We start from the raw sequence: 12476 nt of genomic DNA, 5'->3' as shown, positions 1-12476 counted from the left end.
CACGTGTCCAATTCAGCTTTGCTTTTTACAAACAAAATACTTAATAAAAATGAATGTTGCAAGTTTTTTTTTTTTTTTGAAAGACATCTATTTAAGATTTTTTTTTTAATTATTATTTTTTTTAATTACACACCTTTGATGTAAAAACTAAGAACTGGTTAGATAAAAAGCATATATACTACAGATAAAGTTTTATTAGAAACCACATTAGATACAGGTGGTGTGGAATTTTCAACTGTTTGTTACATAGCATGGACATTTTATTTTACATATCAGAACATAAAGTCATTTTACTACTATTAACTGCCTCTGCTTGCATTTCAATAACCAGCATAAAGCCGTTCTGTGGTGAATTACTGGATGCCTGCTTGGTCTTCTCCCTCCTTCTGCCCAATTACACCAATCCCACACTTTCTCCAGATGCACACTTGGCCCTTTTTGGGATATTTTGCCTGTTTCACAAATACGACCAATAATAATAATGCCCTCCTCAAGGAGTAATCACTGCTTCTTGTTTTTAACTTTATGTCAATCAATACAATATTTATATATTTAAGGCAGCTTTGGAAGCAGCTCCTACAAGAATCGGCCCAGCAGCTTTCTGTTAAGGGAATACAGATGAACCCCGAACCTGTAAGCAATCCAGGGTGGAAGGGTGAGGCTGAGGATGCACGCAGCAGGCCATGCTGCCAGCATTTCCACAATACTCACAGCCAGGGTTCATTGCCCTGGGAGCCACAGGAGGTGTGCAGGCACTGCATGGAGCCCTGTGGCAAACCGCGAGCTCTGAGAGCTATGAAAATAGTACCTGGTATGGCCACTGCAGGGCCAATCGTAAAAGGCTGAGTGAGCACATACATGTCTAAAATTTGGATATATGCTAATCTGGTCATCCGGGCCCCTTTTATAGTCAATGCTGAGAGATCAGGAGGAAAAAAATGGGATGAATCATTCTGTAGTGCTGATATTTTCCACTCACAGAGGAATCTAGCACAGTCAGACTAGATTTCTCACTTCTAAATGGCTAAAGTTAGGAGGATCCCACTCCTACTTGACCTTTACAAAAACATTTAGATAGCATTAAACAGCATGCTGCTTACAAACCACAGCTGAACTGCGCACAGATTCTCAGCCAGCATGCCCTTGGGGCATGCTTTGGCTGCATTAGGGAATGAACGGGTGGTGGTTTTCATCTCGTTCTTCTCACTGCAAAATGCGTAACCTGTTTTTTTGAATGTAAACCCAGGGAGAGCTCATGGGCAAAGCACAGGTGCGACCAGATGAGGAACCCGAGCCCCAAGGCAGGTCTGCATTTCCCATATGGTTGGTTGATTGTTTGTCTATTTGCTTTACAAACCAGAAACAGTAAACTGCAGGCATCATTAAAAAAACAACCTGTACAGCACTAAAATCAATAAAGTATGCTCACTGTGCCCAGGCTCTATTTACTACAGATTTAATTCTCAAGAATGCAGAGAACTTCACGTGCATGAAGGCTTTTCCAGCTCCAGCTCTGACCTGATGGCTGCATCATAACAGTGAGTAGCAGCCCAAGTGCAGGAAAACTTAGTCTAGTTCAGAGCAGATTAAAGTGAAAATTAGCAAGTGAGGAAAACTTGGCTACACACGAGTTCTGTTTTCCATTGATGTATTCTAATCTGTACCTCAAAGACTGTTTTTCTTTAAGGTATGTGTCCAAATTTAATATTGGCATGAGCAAGATTAGTTCCACCGAGTCCAGCAGCACTGGTGCCAGCAGTGAGTTTGGACTTCACTCTAAATAGAACAAATATTTGTATCAGTTTGCTGAGTATGTGAGTAATACGAATATTTGCCAAAATTTAAACAAGCTAAACTTAAGTCATGCCAGAAACCCCACCGTTCAGTTTGGTATCGTTGGCAGCTCCCAGGCTCAGGAGAGGCCTAAGTCTGGAAGAACTCGGGTGTTTTTGGCAAATGACAATTTTTTTTTTCTCTCTCTCTACATTTTGGAAAAATTGTGCCTCTCTGTATTAATTTATGATGTCATTAAATAATTCTTTTTGCAGCTTGTATAGAAGGAATGTTTCTTTTGAAGATGAGAACTCCCCTGAGGATGGTTATAGTGAAAAATTCCAGCAGGAGGAAAAAATCTCCTCCCCCCTTGGCCACTTGTATTTCTGCAGTACTGCTGTAGCAGCAAAAAAATTTACAATATTTTAATTTAGGGTTCTGCTCCAAGGAGGTGCCACGCACTTGCCTGTGACAAGAGGCAGCCCAAATTCAATGTGATATGAGAGCTTTCATTGCTTTGATAGTTGGATGTAACAGAAGTCATGAGCCAACAACTTGCTGGTGGGGAGAATAAAGTTTTGACCTATTTCCTTTCTACAAAGTACAGGTTCAATATTAAAAATGAAAGAGCAGAAAATGTTGGGAGCTGTACAACAAAAGCAAAAGGCCTTGTCCAACATGAACAAAAACAGTGTCACATGCGAAACTGCTGCCCAGGTGGTGGCCATCACAGAGCCTCTAAGGAAAGGCCTTCAGGGCAGCAGTGTCATGGCAGATCCACTCACTCCTTGCACCAGCACTGGGTGGAACAGTGCAGCCTGTGTTGTGTTTAAACTGAGGTGAAGTATAAAATTAAAATTGGGTCATGCTTCATGGCCTAGCTGAGAACTGTCTGTGCAGTGATGTATCCTAGTGAGGCCTAGCGATGCCAAGTAAGGCCTAGAAAAGCTAGCAAAGTCTAGCAAGGCCTTGCAAATCTTAGTGAGGCCAAATGAAGCGTAGTGAGGCCAGATACCTGTCTGTCTGTGAGGCTCTCCCTGTAATGGCAGCCAGAATGCATCCCTGATGGACAGTTTCTGGCACTGAGATTCAGCAGTCATGGTGGGTTTAAAGTAACAAGATTAAAAGATAACGTAGACCTCCAGACCTTCATGTAGTCCCAGAAAGATGCAACCCCCCTAGGGTCACACACAAAGGCATCTCCTCAGTGCCAGGAGGGCTGGGTAGCAGCCACTCCATGACTGCTGCCACTGCCAGCTGTTCTTCACAGCACAAAGTTTAGAGAAATGCTCCCAAGAGTCCCAGAATCCCAGAGTTATGCCATTAGCAGCCAGCATGGGGCTTAGACACATTTCTTCTTTCCATTTGCATGACCTGGGCAGTGGCCTGGGGCCTCACAGTCCTTGCAATGCTAATTATTCCCATGCGGGTGGAACAGTCTCCACCAGATCATTAACTCTCCCAGCCCATGGTATACCGCAGGCTACGTGTGCATCAGGAGTTGAGGAGTTGAACATGGGAGCCCTTAGCCACAGGGTTCTGTAAGTACCAGGCATGGGTAGAGAAGACGCAGCTGCAGCTCCTTAGGTTTTCTTCCAGAAGAACTGCACTCCAAAAGAGATCTCTCAGCTCAGGCATCTGGTGGTAGTAAGCCCTGAGGCTTTGGGATCTGAGCCTTTTCTGCTTAGCCGCCATATCCTTTGCACAGAGTGCACCAAAGCGCAGCCCCAAGCCGGAGTCTGACCTAAAAAGAGCTTAAAAGAGGAAATAAAAGGGCATATAAATTGGTGCAAAGTGCTGATAACACTAGCTCAATGAAAATATTTTGATTTCTGTTAATTATAAACTTGTTCAAGCAAAGGAAAAATAAAACACACTGAAATGAAAATGGGAGGAATAGCTAGAACAGGTCAAAAGGCTTTAGTTCCACAAATAGTAGAGGGTAAGAGGCAAAAACAAGTATCCTGCAAGTGCCAACAAGCTTTCATCTGGTTTTCTTTTTGTTGCCGTTTTCCTTGGTTTTCAGCAAATACAAATCTTTGGCCTTTAGCCGTGCTTTGTTACAGTTTTGATGAATATTTTCAGTGGGGTTGTACTTACAAGCTGGAGAACGCGTCTTTTTTTAAAGAGTATTTCATCAAATGACCATTTTTTGTCAGCACTATCTACTTGGATAAGAATGATTTTAACAGTTTTGAAAGACAAAACTTGATAAATGCAGCTTCTAGTTGGGAGGTTTGCACTGACAGCAGGAAATCAGGCCAAATTTGTCCAATGCCTCGGACGCTGCCAGCAGGAATGGATGCATCCTTTGATAAATATTTACTAAAGAACAATATGTGCAGAGAACAGTATGTGCAAAACTACTATCTTTCCTTGACAGTCTCTATCTTACGTAAGGTTGACAACAACGTATTCGGGAGTTTTGAATTCAGTAGAGAGTTGTAAAGGAATATTCTCAGATTTTCCTGCCAGAATCATAAGGCTTAGTCCTGTTTCTGTTGAAGTCAGTAGGAAAACTTTTATAGATTTCAGCATGGCAAGACCAGGCCTCTGATCTTCTTTTCAAGGCTTTCAGCCTTGGCTTTGCTGTGCACAGGTTAGGTCTGAGGCAGAGAGTAGTTGTGTTTGATGGATGACGCAGACACACTCTGCAAATTATGATTTAGTCATGCCCAGTGCATCTGAGCAGCTACTGAGGGAATAATAACATTTTAAATTTAACACATTATATTATATTTAATATTAGTTGTGTATCTAATAAATAGATGAATAGTTCATAAGAAGAATAAGTCTTAAACCACTGATTATCCACACTAAATCCAAGCGCTCATTTTAGCCTGAAACTTTAGAGCATATTTCCCCAGACATGAGGAATCAATCACAAGACATTCTGGAAAGGTGATGAACTTGCTTTGTGCTTCAGAGGTAATGGGAAACAGTCAGCACGCAATGGATACCTTGACTGAAAGCAAAGGTGACTGCTACCAAGCAACTATGTGCAGGATAAAATGGAGATGGGAAAGGTAATCAATTAAATTTAAAGTGGAAAATAAAAGTAGCCACATTGTCTTACCTGATGAGACATCTCTGGGTAATGATTTAGCCTTAAACTTACTTATCAGAATGCAAAAAAAAAAGATCAAAATGAGAAAAATATCTAAGGTATTAGCCATATGAAAGTTCTGTTTTAAACGAATCAACATTCTCCTTTCCCATCCTTCTACAGGCACAATCAGTTCAAAGCTTAGATAGTTTCCCTCCTCCCTCAAGCTTTCCCATCATTTATCATTATGAAAGAAAGTAGACAGGTTGGAGGCAGGAAAAACTTCCACTGGGATTTCTGTCCAGCGTCACAGAGAAAGACTGCATTTACACTTACTGCTAGAAGTGAGCACATGCCTGTCACACAAAGTTCTGTATGGATGCCCCTTAGTATTTCTACATTTCTTCATATGGAACATGCAAAGAGAGCGGGGGTTTAACTCTGTATAAATGTTGCCTAAGCACTTCAAGACTGGGAGGTGTTAATGCAAGCAAACTGTACGGATGTGCATGGAAAAGCAAAAAGGCAAATCTCAGCCTTCAACAAATACTGCACATTTAGAGAGTGGCAAGTGAGTGTCTCTGTGGATCCTCTGAGCATTTGCCCCTGTGTGACACAGGTAGGGAGAAGCAGGGTTGGCCACAGGATGGCACCAACGGAGGAACTTGTGGAGCATGCCGTGTTTCCTGTTCCCAGCATAGTACACAAGGAAAAGCTGGTCTTGCAAGCTGTGCAATTAACTCAAAAGATTTCAAAAACAGCTTCAAATGGTTGTCTAAGGACTCCAGTGAAGTTTGAGATTTCCAGTCTGAATATGCTCAGCAATGATTCAGCCTACAGCCATTAATAAACTACTTAATTTTTGCTTTGTATCTGTCATGCACAATGTGAAAATAATCTTTACTCACCTTTGCAAAGCAGTGAATTAGATTGCCTGAAAATCAATATTCATGCTACAGACAGCAAAGGGATGGAAGTGGTAAGTCAACAGCAAGGAACTAAACACAAGGAAATGGTGAACTTGAAAACAAAAAGGAGGAGAGAGAGAGAGAGAAAATGGTAACTTGAAAATAAAAATACTCTTCTTGACAAAGAGCAAAAGCAACTGGCAGCATGCAAACAAATCTTCTGAGAATCTGAGTTTTGATGTGGAACACATGCACTTTTCTTTAATTTCAAAATGACAGGGTATTGTACCACATACACTGCATGCCCCATTCTGAAAGCCTAATGTAGTACTAATTCTTCACTTGGCTCCAGTGCTATGCTCAGATGTTTCTTTGGAAATACTTTCTTCTTTTTTGTTGTTTTTTAGTGCAGATTGAGATTCTCTGGCAATGGTTTTCCATAGCCCAGCTTCTTTTGTGTCTTTCCCAGTTTTCCTTTCCACAGATACTGCAGTGCATCAATTCGATGAATCATGCTTTCTTCTAATAAAACATTGTCTTAATCCAATGCCAAAGGCCAGATTTCTATAATAGAGATTCAGAATGAGTAATAATTACAGTGAGAAGAATTTCTGTTGCGCATTTTCTTTTCCTCTGTTTTTGAGGGCCAGAGACTTCCCAAATTATTATTCTCATTTAAGAGGTACCTTTTCAGCCGGAGCCCATTAGCTCAGCAGGGCAATGTATTGCCTTCAGCCATTGCTCCTGAGCTCCATTGCTACTGACCAGAGTTCTCTAAGTGCTCAGCTCTTTACAGAGCAGCATGCCTGAGCCTGGCTTTCTGGCAACCCTATTGAAGAGCTTGGGTTTAAGGCTGTGGTTACTGGCTGTGAGTATCCATTACCAAAATATCTTCAGTAAAGGGATACAAGTCAGCAGACAGTTCAGTAAGGCTCTGACATATAAAAGTTGTTATAACTTACCAACAGGGATACAAGGGAAGAGTTGCTTCCTGCAACCCACCATGTCAAGGAGCCAAACAAAACTCATTTGTTCAGGTTTTGTACAGACGACCTGGTTGTCTGTGCAATAAGCTTTGTATATCTCACTGCCTAAGTAGGCAAGATCTGAAGATCTTCAGGGTATCAGCAATGGTTTTCATGTGTTGGTGCAATGCACACACAGAGGAACTGCTGGGAACTACCATTATAAAGTGATAATAATGGCTGTCCGCACATTTCATTTAATAGGATGCATTCCTTTTTGCAGTATTACTGAAAATCACTAAAATATAAATGAAATAAGAACCGTTCTTTTACTTACTGCTAATGGCAGCCAGTCATACTACCCTTGATAGCCACATATAATGACATTCAAGAAATATTTTAAAATGCACCGTGGCAAAATACTACACTATAAATGAGACTTCTGGAGATGTTACCTAAATTAGTCTTGCCTTTGTGATATTTAATCATAATAATAAAAGTTAGAGTGCTTTTGCCTTTCCATCAGAAACTGCTCTTATGTGTTTTGCTAGCCCCACTCTCTACTGGCAGCGTGGTGTCGTGGTGTATAATTTCATAGACACAAAGACACTTCACTACCATAGCTCTCATTATTAAACAATATATTTTAATTGTCACCACCTTTCTCATATAGACATGGGCCAAATCTATCCTTATTGGCTACAACTGAGCTCCACAAGGGATGGATTTGGCTCAATATATATAAAAATACAGCAAGTCAAGTCATAAAAAGAAATGTTTGGGTTTCTTTTTTTTATAGCAGTCAATGCTTTTTGCCATAAGAACACACATGCCTGGCCAGTAAAATCCCATGATAAAGGACTAAAGTGTTTAAGACTTCATATTCAGAATAGTCCATGGTGTTTAATTACAATAGCAAAAGATGCCATGTTATAAAAGCATTTCTTACCTGGAGAAGGGATCCATGCTCTCCAATGAAGCTTAATTACCCAAAGCATGCTGAGTTTTTCCCTCCTGGCAATAACCTCTAACACCAATAACTCTGCTGTTTCTTTTGACATCTGAATAGCTGAATATTGTTAATTTTTGTTCTAATTTCCTTATTTGGATTATAGCCTTCCACAGTTTTACTTCCGAGGAAAGATTTGAACGTTATAAGAGCTTAATTCCTGGGACATTCCTCTTTCTTTCTCCTACTTTTCCCCGCTGAATTTCATGCTCTCAGCCCTGTTCTGGCACTCCTGCTCCCCCATCTCTTTACGCCTTCCCAGCATACTTGGCTCCAGATGTAGATTTATGCATTTCCCCTCTCGCGACTCTTTCCAACTCCACTAGAAAGGTTTCAGCTTCATCACAGACCCAGAATATCCGAATTTCTGCAGCAAGAATTTACTTAGAAGCATTAAAGAAAACTCCTTGTCTGCCTCTAAGTCCCAAGCACTCTGGAGTTCTTTGTTTTACAGCTCTCACAAACACAAATACGTGCACAGGGCAATAATGCTCTGAACTGAGCAGTGGAGCTTATAAGGAGTCATGTTTTTCTTGTGCAAAAAAAACACCCACGTCCAACTGATATTGTTTTTGGGAAACCGAGTCTTCATTATTTATTGAGTTATATTAGATTTATAGCTCAGATTTGTGCCAAACTTTTATTAATTCATAAGGAGAAGACTATTTTTATATAGAAAACCTGCTTTCTTCAGGGCGGGGACAGAGTCCCTCCCTTGGAAAACGCTGTGATATTGAGCCATGATTTAGAATCATCACCTGTGTTATCCTCCTCATCCTCACGCCTGCATCCTCAGCTTTTGATGAAGTCAATTTCCTGAGTGCATGTGAAAGCCTGTGGCTGCAGCCTGGAACAATCCTACCTCAGTGCTTCCCTTGTGTTGTTGATCCTTTAATTTCCTCCAGCCGACTCCTGCAGGGGACTAGCTCGAAGTTTTATGCTACTCTTTTGGACTAATCATTTACGACTGACTTAAAAAAAAAAATAAATTCACTCACATACAGCTACTGCGAGATAGAAGGGTCACTAATTGGGATGTACTTCTAGCCAAATGGCAACAGAGGTTTAACAGCAGTTCCCAGGAACCTAAAAATTGCGCCCAAAGCTTTATAACCAGACCAGTTATTTAGAATCTTATTCAGAAATTATGATTGCAATCTATAAAATACCTCTGTGGCGCAAGCTTTCACACCTTTAAAATCTGGGCTAGCAGAAAGTCATATAAAACTGATTAATAGAAGAAATCATAATATCAAGAGAAAGATCTCCTATTCTGCCTAGCTATGGGAGTTACACATGGGGTTTTCATCTGTGTCAAATTCTGTGTTAAAAACACAAAATTTAAGAGTACTTGAAATAACAGATCTGAAAGAAAGATTAGAAGTTTAAAAACGTGTGCCTCAGGGGTTAACTGCTGGCTAACGACACAACAGGAAACAAAGCAGAATACAGAAGGACCATACGTTCATTTACTCAAGATTATCGATGTCAGTGCATAGTTAAATGGAGATCAAAACAATATTGTATGTGAAAAGCAATATTCATTAAACATTTCTTCTGTGAAATCTATTAAATTCCAGCTTAAAGTTGAGAATTTGATGCTCATCTCTCAGACAACATCGCTTTTATTTTTATTAATATTTTTTTAAAACATTAACATTATTACAGGTGCTGTTGTTTGGAAGATGCTCTTTGTAACCAGAGCATCTTTTTTGAGGTATCCAGATCAGGACTACCATGACAGCAGAGATCCAGAAGTTAATACAGAAACAAACGGTCAGCTCTACTTCTTGTTTTTGTATTTGTATACATTATAGGTGATAAAACTGTTCTTGAAGGACAGATTTATATAATTTTGATGCATTATACACACCAGCTATCACTACTGACTAGTGCTATTCCTTACACAGGCATACTACTTCAAGTGAAAGCAAAGTCACACCATGTTTTGGAGAACAGAACTGGGTTCTGTTGCTATTTCTGGCTGCATTTGGCTCAGATTCACTTACACAGTGTGGGCAGGAGCTGGTAATTCAACCCTTTCACATACTCATGATAAAAATTCGAGATTCAATTAAAAAATTATTCTGGCATACTAAGTCAAATGTGTTTCAAACTACTCTAGGAAACAGAAAGAAGGAGATAGAAAGTCTGAAGTGGCCATTTAAATGAATGGTTATGTATGGCAGAAACAGAAAAATCTCGAGCAGCAGCCGATTTATACGCTGCTAATTCCTTCCTTAGACGATCAGACTTAGGCTGGTCTGATTTCAGCAGGAAAATCTCTGCATAGAGATCAACACTGGTCTCTAGCATAAGATCCTAATTATTTGAAAGGCATTTGTTTTCATAGCTTTTTTTTTATGTGTCCAAGTCGATGGCATTTTAATGCCTTATTAAATGGTTGTTTTACAGCAGCCCGTCTGTTCAGTCTCTGTGCCCATGTCTGTACTTTGTGCTGCAGGATTTCACCTTTCATGCTGGCCAAAAAATATTTTCCAAATTCCCTATAAAAGTTTTCGATATTTCCTAAGACAAATAGAGTATTTTTTTTTAACATACTCTAAAATGTCATTGATATGGTAGATATGATATGTGCGCCTCTCCAGTTACTGTGTGCTTGCAAAAAGGTGAAGCCTTGTGTTCATTACAGGGATATTCTCGGCTAGCTCAGGCCCAGCTTTATGTGATTTTTTTTTTTAATTACATAAACAAATGCAAATGTTTTCATTTCTGTTTTTATTTAATTCAATTTAAATCCCAGCAATACAAAATATGTGAACATTCCCCTACTGTGTTCATAGGCCAGACATTGCCACGTGGGGTCTCTAAATACACAAGAAGTAAAAAATGAACCAATTCAAAACCTACCTGGAATAAAATGAAGTTGAAGAGATTTTTTTTGTATCAAATTACCACCAAGCATAAGAAAGGTGAACAAACATTTAAATGTGAAAAAGAAGGGAAATTTTGAAGTGTATGTTTACTACTATGCTGACAACAGTTCCAGCAAAATACTCCTGTTAAACACATGGTGAAACCCTTTGCTTTGTTGAAGGCAAATGGCAAAACCCCTGCTGACTTCAGTGGGGCCAGAATTTGTAACCAGGTAGCTCCTTCCCATCACTCACACACAAAGATTGTACCACCTCTCCGCTTACCCCAGAGTATCTTTATGGAGTTAGCATGTAATAACAAAATCCTTTACTTATCTGTCTCATTAGTCCTGATGAATTTGTGGTAGAGATCAGCAAAATCTTTTAAGATAAAGTATAATCTGAGTTGCCTGTTTTCCGTTTCTGAGGGCTCTGTAGCAGTAAGCAATAATGAACAGACGATGGGAGCAGCCAGACCTACAAAAGAAATAGTATTTTAAGAGTACTGTACCTAAGGGAAAAAAAAAAAGGTTTGCCTTTGTACATAAAGAGCTCTATTCATTAAAAGAAGTTTTTACAAATGTGGTTATTTCAAATAGTCGAAAAGTGTGAAATACACTTAAAATGAGTAACATTTGTGGGCTTTCCTACAGTTTAAATATGTGCCATACTAATAAAGCTCTCCTCACACCTCTTCCTCAATCACAGTCTCCGGCCTCATTCTGCAAGGTGGTTTGCTTTGAGGGAGCTCAGCACTGCACTGGAAATGGAGCACTGGCTGTTTAAGTCCCTCCTCTGCAAAGATAAGCAGAGTTTACAGGGATCCAGAAGGAATGACCCATATCTGACATCTAGCATGGCACACACTGCAGAGCCCAGCACTGAGCCCATCAAGAGCACCATTGCACTGAAGAGCTAAACAGGCACAGTGAAGCTGAAATGAGAATGGAGGTAGAGGCACACAAACCTGAAACCCTACAGGCCCCAGTTGTTAAAGCACAGATTGCTTTGAGTTCTGGAAGCAGAGTCCCAGCTCTTCCAAGCACAGCCAGACCAGAGAGCCCAGCACCAGCACAAATAACAGCTAAGCCTATGGTGTAATGGCAGAGCCTTCCTTCTGCAGGAGGCCTTCCCACATCCCGTCAGTTTTCTTGTCCTTCCCACTCTTGGTTTTAAAATGGACCTGGCACTTACACTGTATACAAAGCATATATCAACCACTTGCACGTGGAACAAAACTGCATCATATGTCATGAAATGTTTCCTCTGCTGATACAGGTCAGTGTTGTTGGACAACCCATAGTAAGTTTGCAACGCTACTGATTTAGATTCAAGCTCATTCAGCTGAAGTTTAACAAAGTGATGAAAATCTTTACAGAACAGATTTTCCAGTATGTGATCCCTCCTGCTGCGTGAAGAAAGCTTTAAATAGCTTTGCAATGAAGCAACCACATTAAAATCAGATTATTCAGAAATACTCTTTCTGCTTTTGTCCTCTCAGTTCTCAGCTCCCTATGATGGACAGCACTTCAGATAGCTGTTTTTAAACAAAATGCTCTCAAAATCATGACCTTATTTGCCTCTCTTTCCAGATCTCTGCTGTCACACTCTGCTGCTGCACATCAAGGGTCTGAGAGGAACGCAACGTGTGAGCTCCACTATGGTCCAAATATGAAAAACATGACATACTATGGAAAGTATTGCTTTAGATACAATAACTTTAAAACTGAAACTGTTTGCTATTGCACAAAAAAACCCTTCAAATTTTGATGTGGTGTAGCAAGGAGGTGATCAGTCTATTACTTAGTTCACATACCCAAGAAAACATCATGAAATTTTACAGACAAACATAAAAAAACATGTGTCAGTCAATATCTATCTTTTACTAAGGCACAGATC

General features: G+C 40.0%; 1 protein-coding gene across 10 annotated transcripts in view; it reads right to left on the bottom strand.

The window, feature by feature from the left end:
• The window catches only part of BRIP1 (BRCA1 interacting protein C-terminal helicase 1), a 117791-nt gene that overhangs the window by 13416 nt on the left and 91899 nt on the right, over positions 1 to 12476 (bottom strand). For 7 of the 10 annotated variants that reach the window (XR_001558973.2, XR_004309330.1, XR_004309329.1 and 4 more), the window contains exon 25: positions 3323 to 11054. Coding sequence is in view for 1 of the 10 variants with exons in the window: in XM_015880606.2 (XP_015736092.1) it covers positions 10962 to 11054 (93 nt within the window). In the remaining 9 variants the exon portion in view is untranslated. Of the gene's footprint in view, positions 1 to 172; positions 11055 to 12476 lie in introns of those variants that run through there. The other 3 variants (XR_004309327.1, XM_015880606.2, XR_004309334.1) reach the window with 3 other exon arrangements.

The sequence above is a fragment of the Coturnix japonica genome, chromosome 19 (assembly GCF_001577835.2).
Source record: "Coturnix japonica isolate 7356 chromosome 19, Coturnix japonica 2.1, whole genome shotgun sequence".
NCBI lineage: Eukaryota > Metazoa > Chordata > Aves > Galliformes > Phasianidae > Coturnix > Coturnix japonica.
Note: the sequence above shows the minus strand (reverse complement) of the source record. Positions and strands in the feature narration are given on the sequence as shown.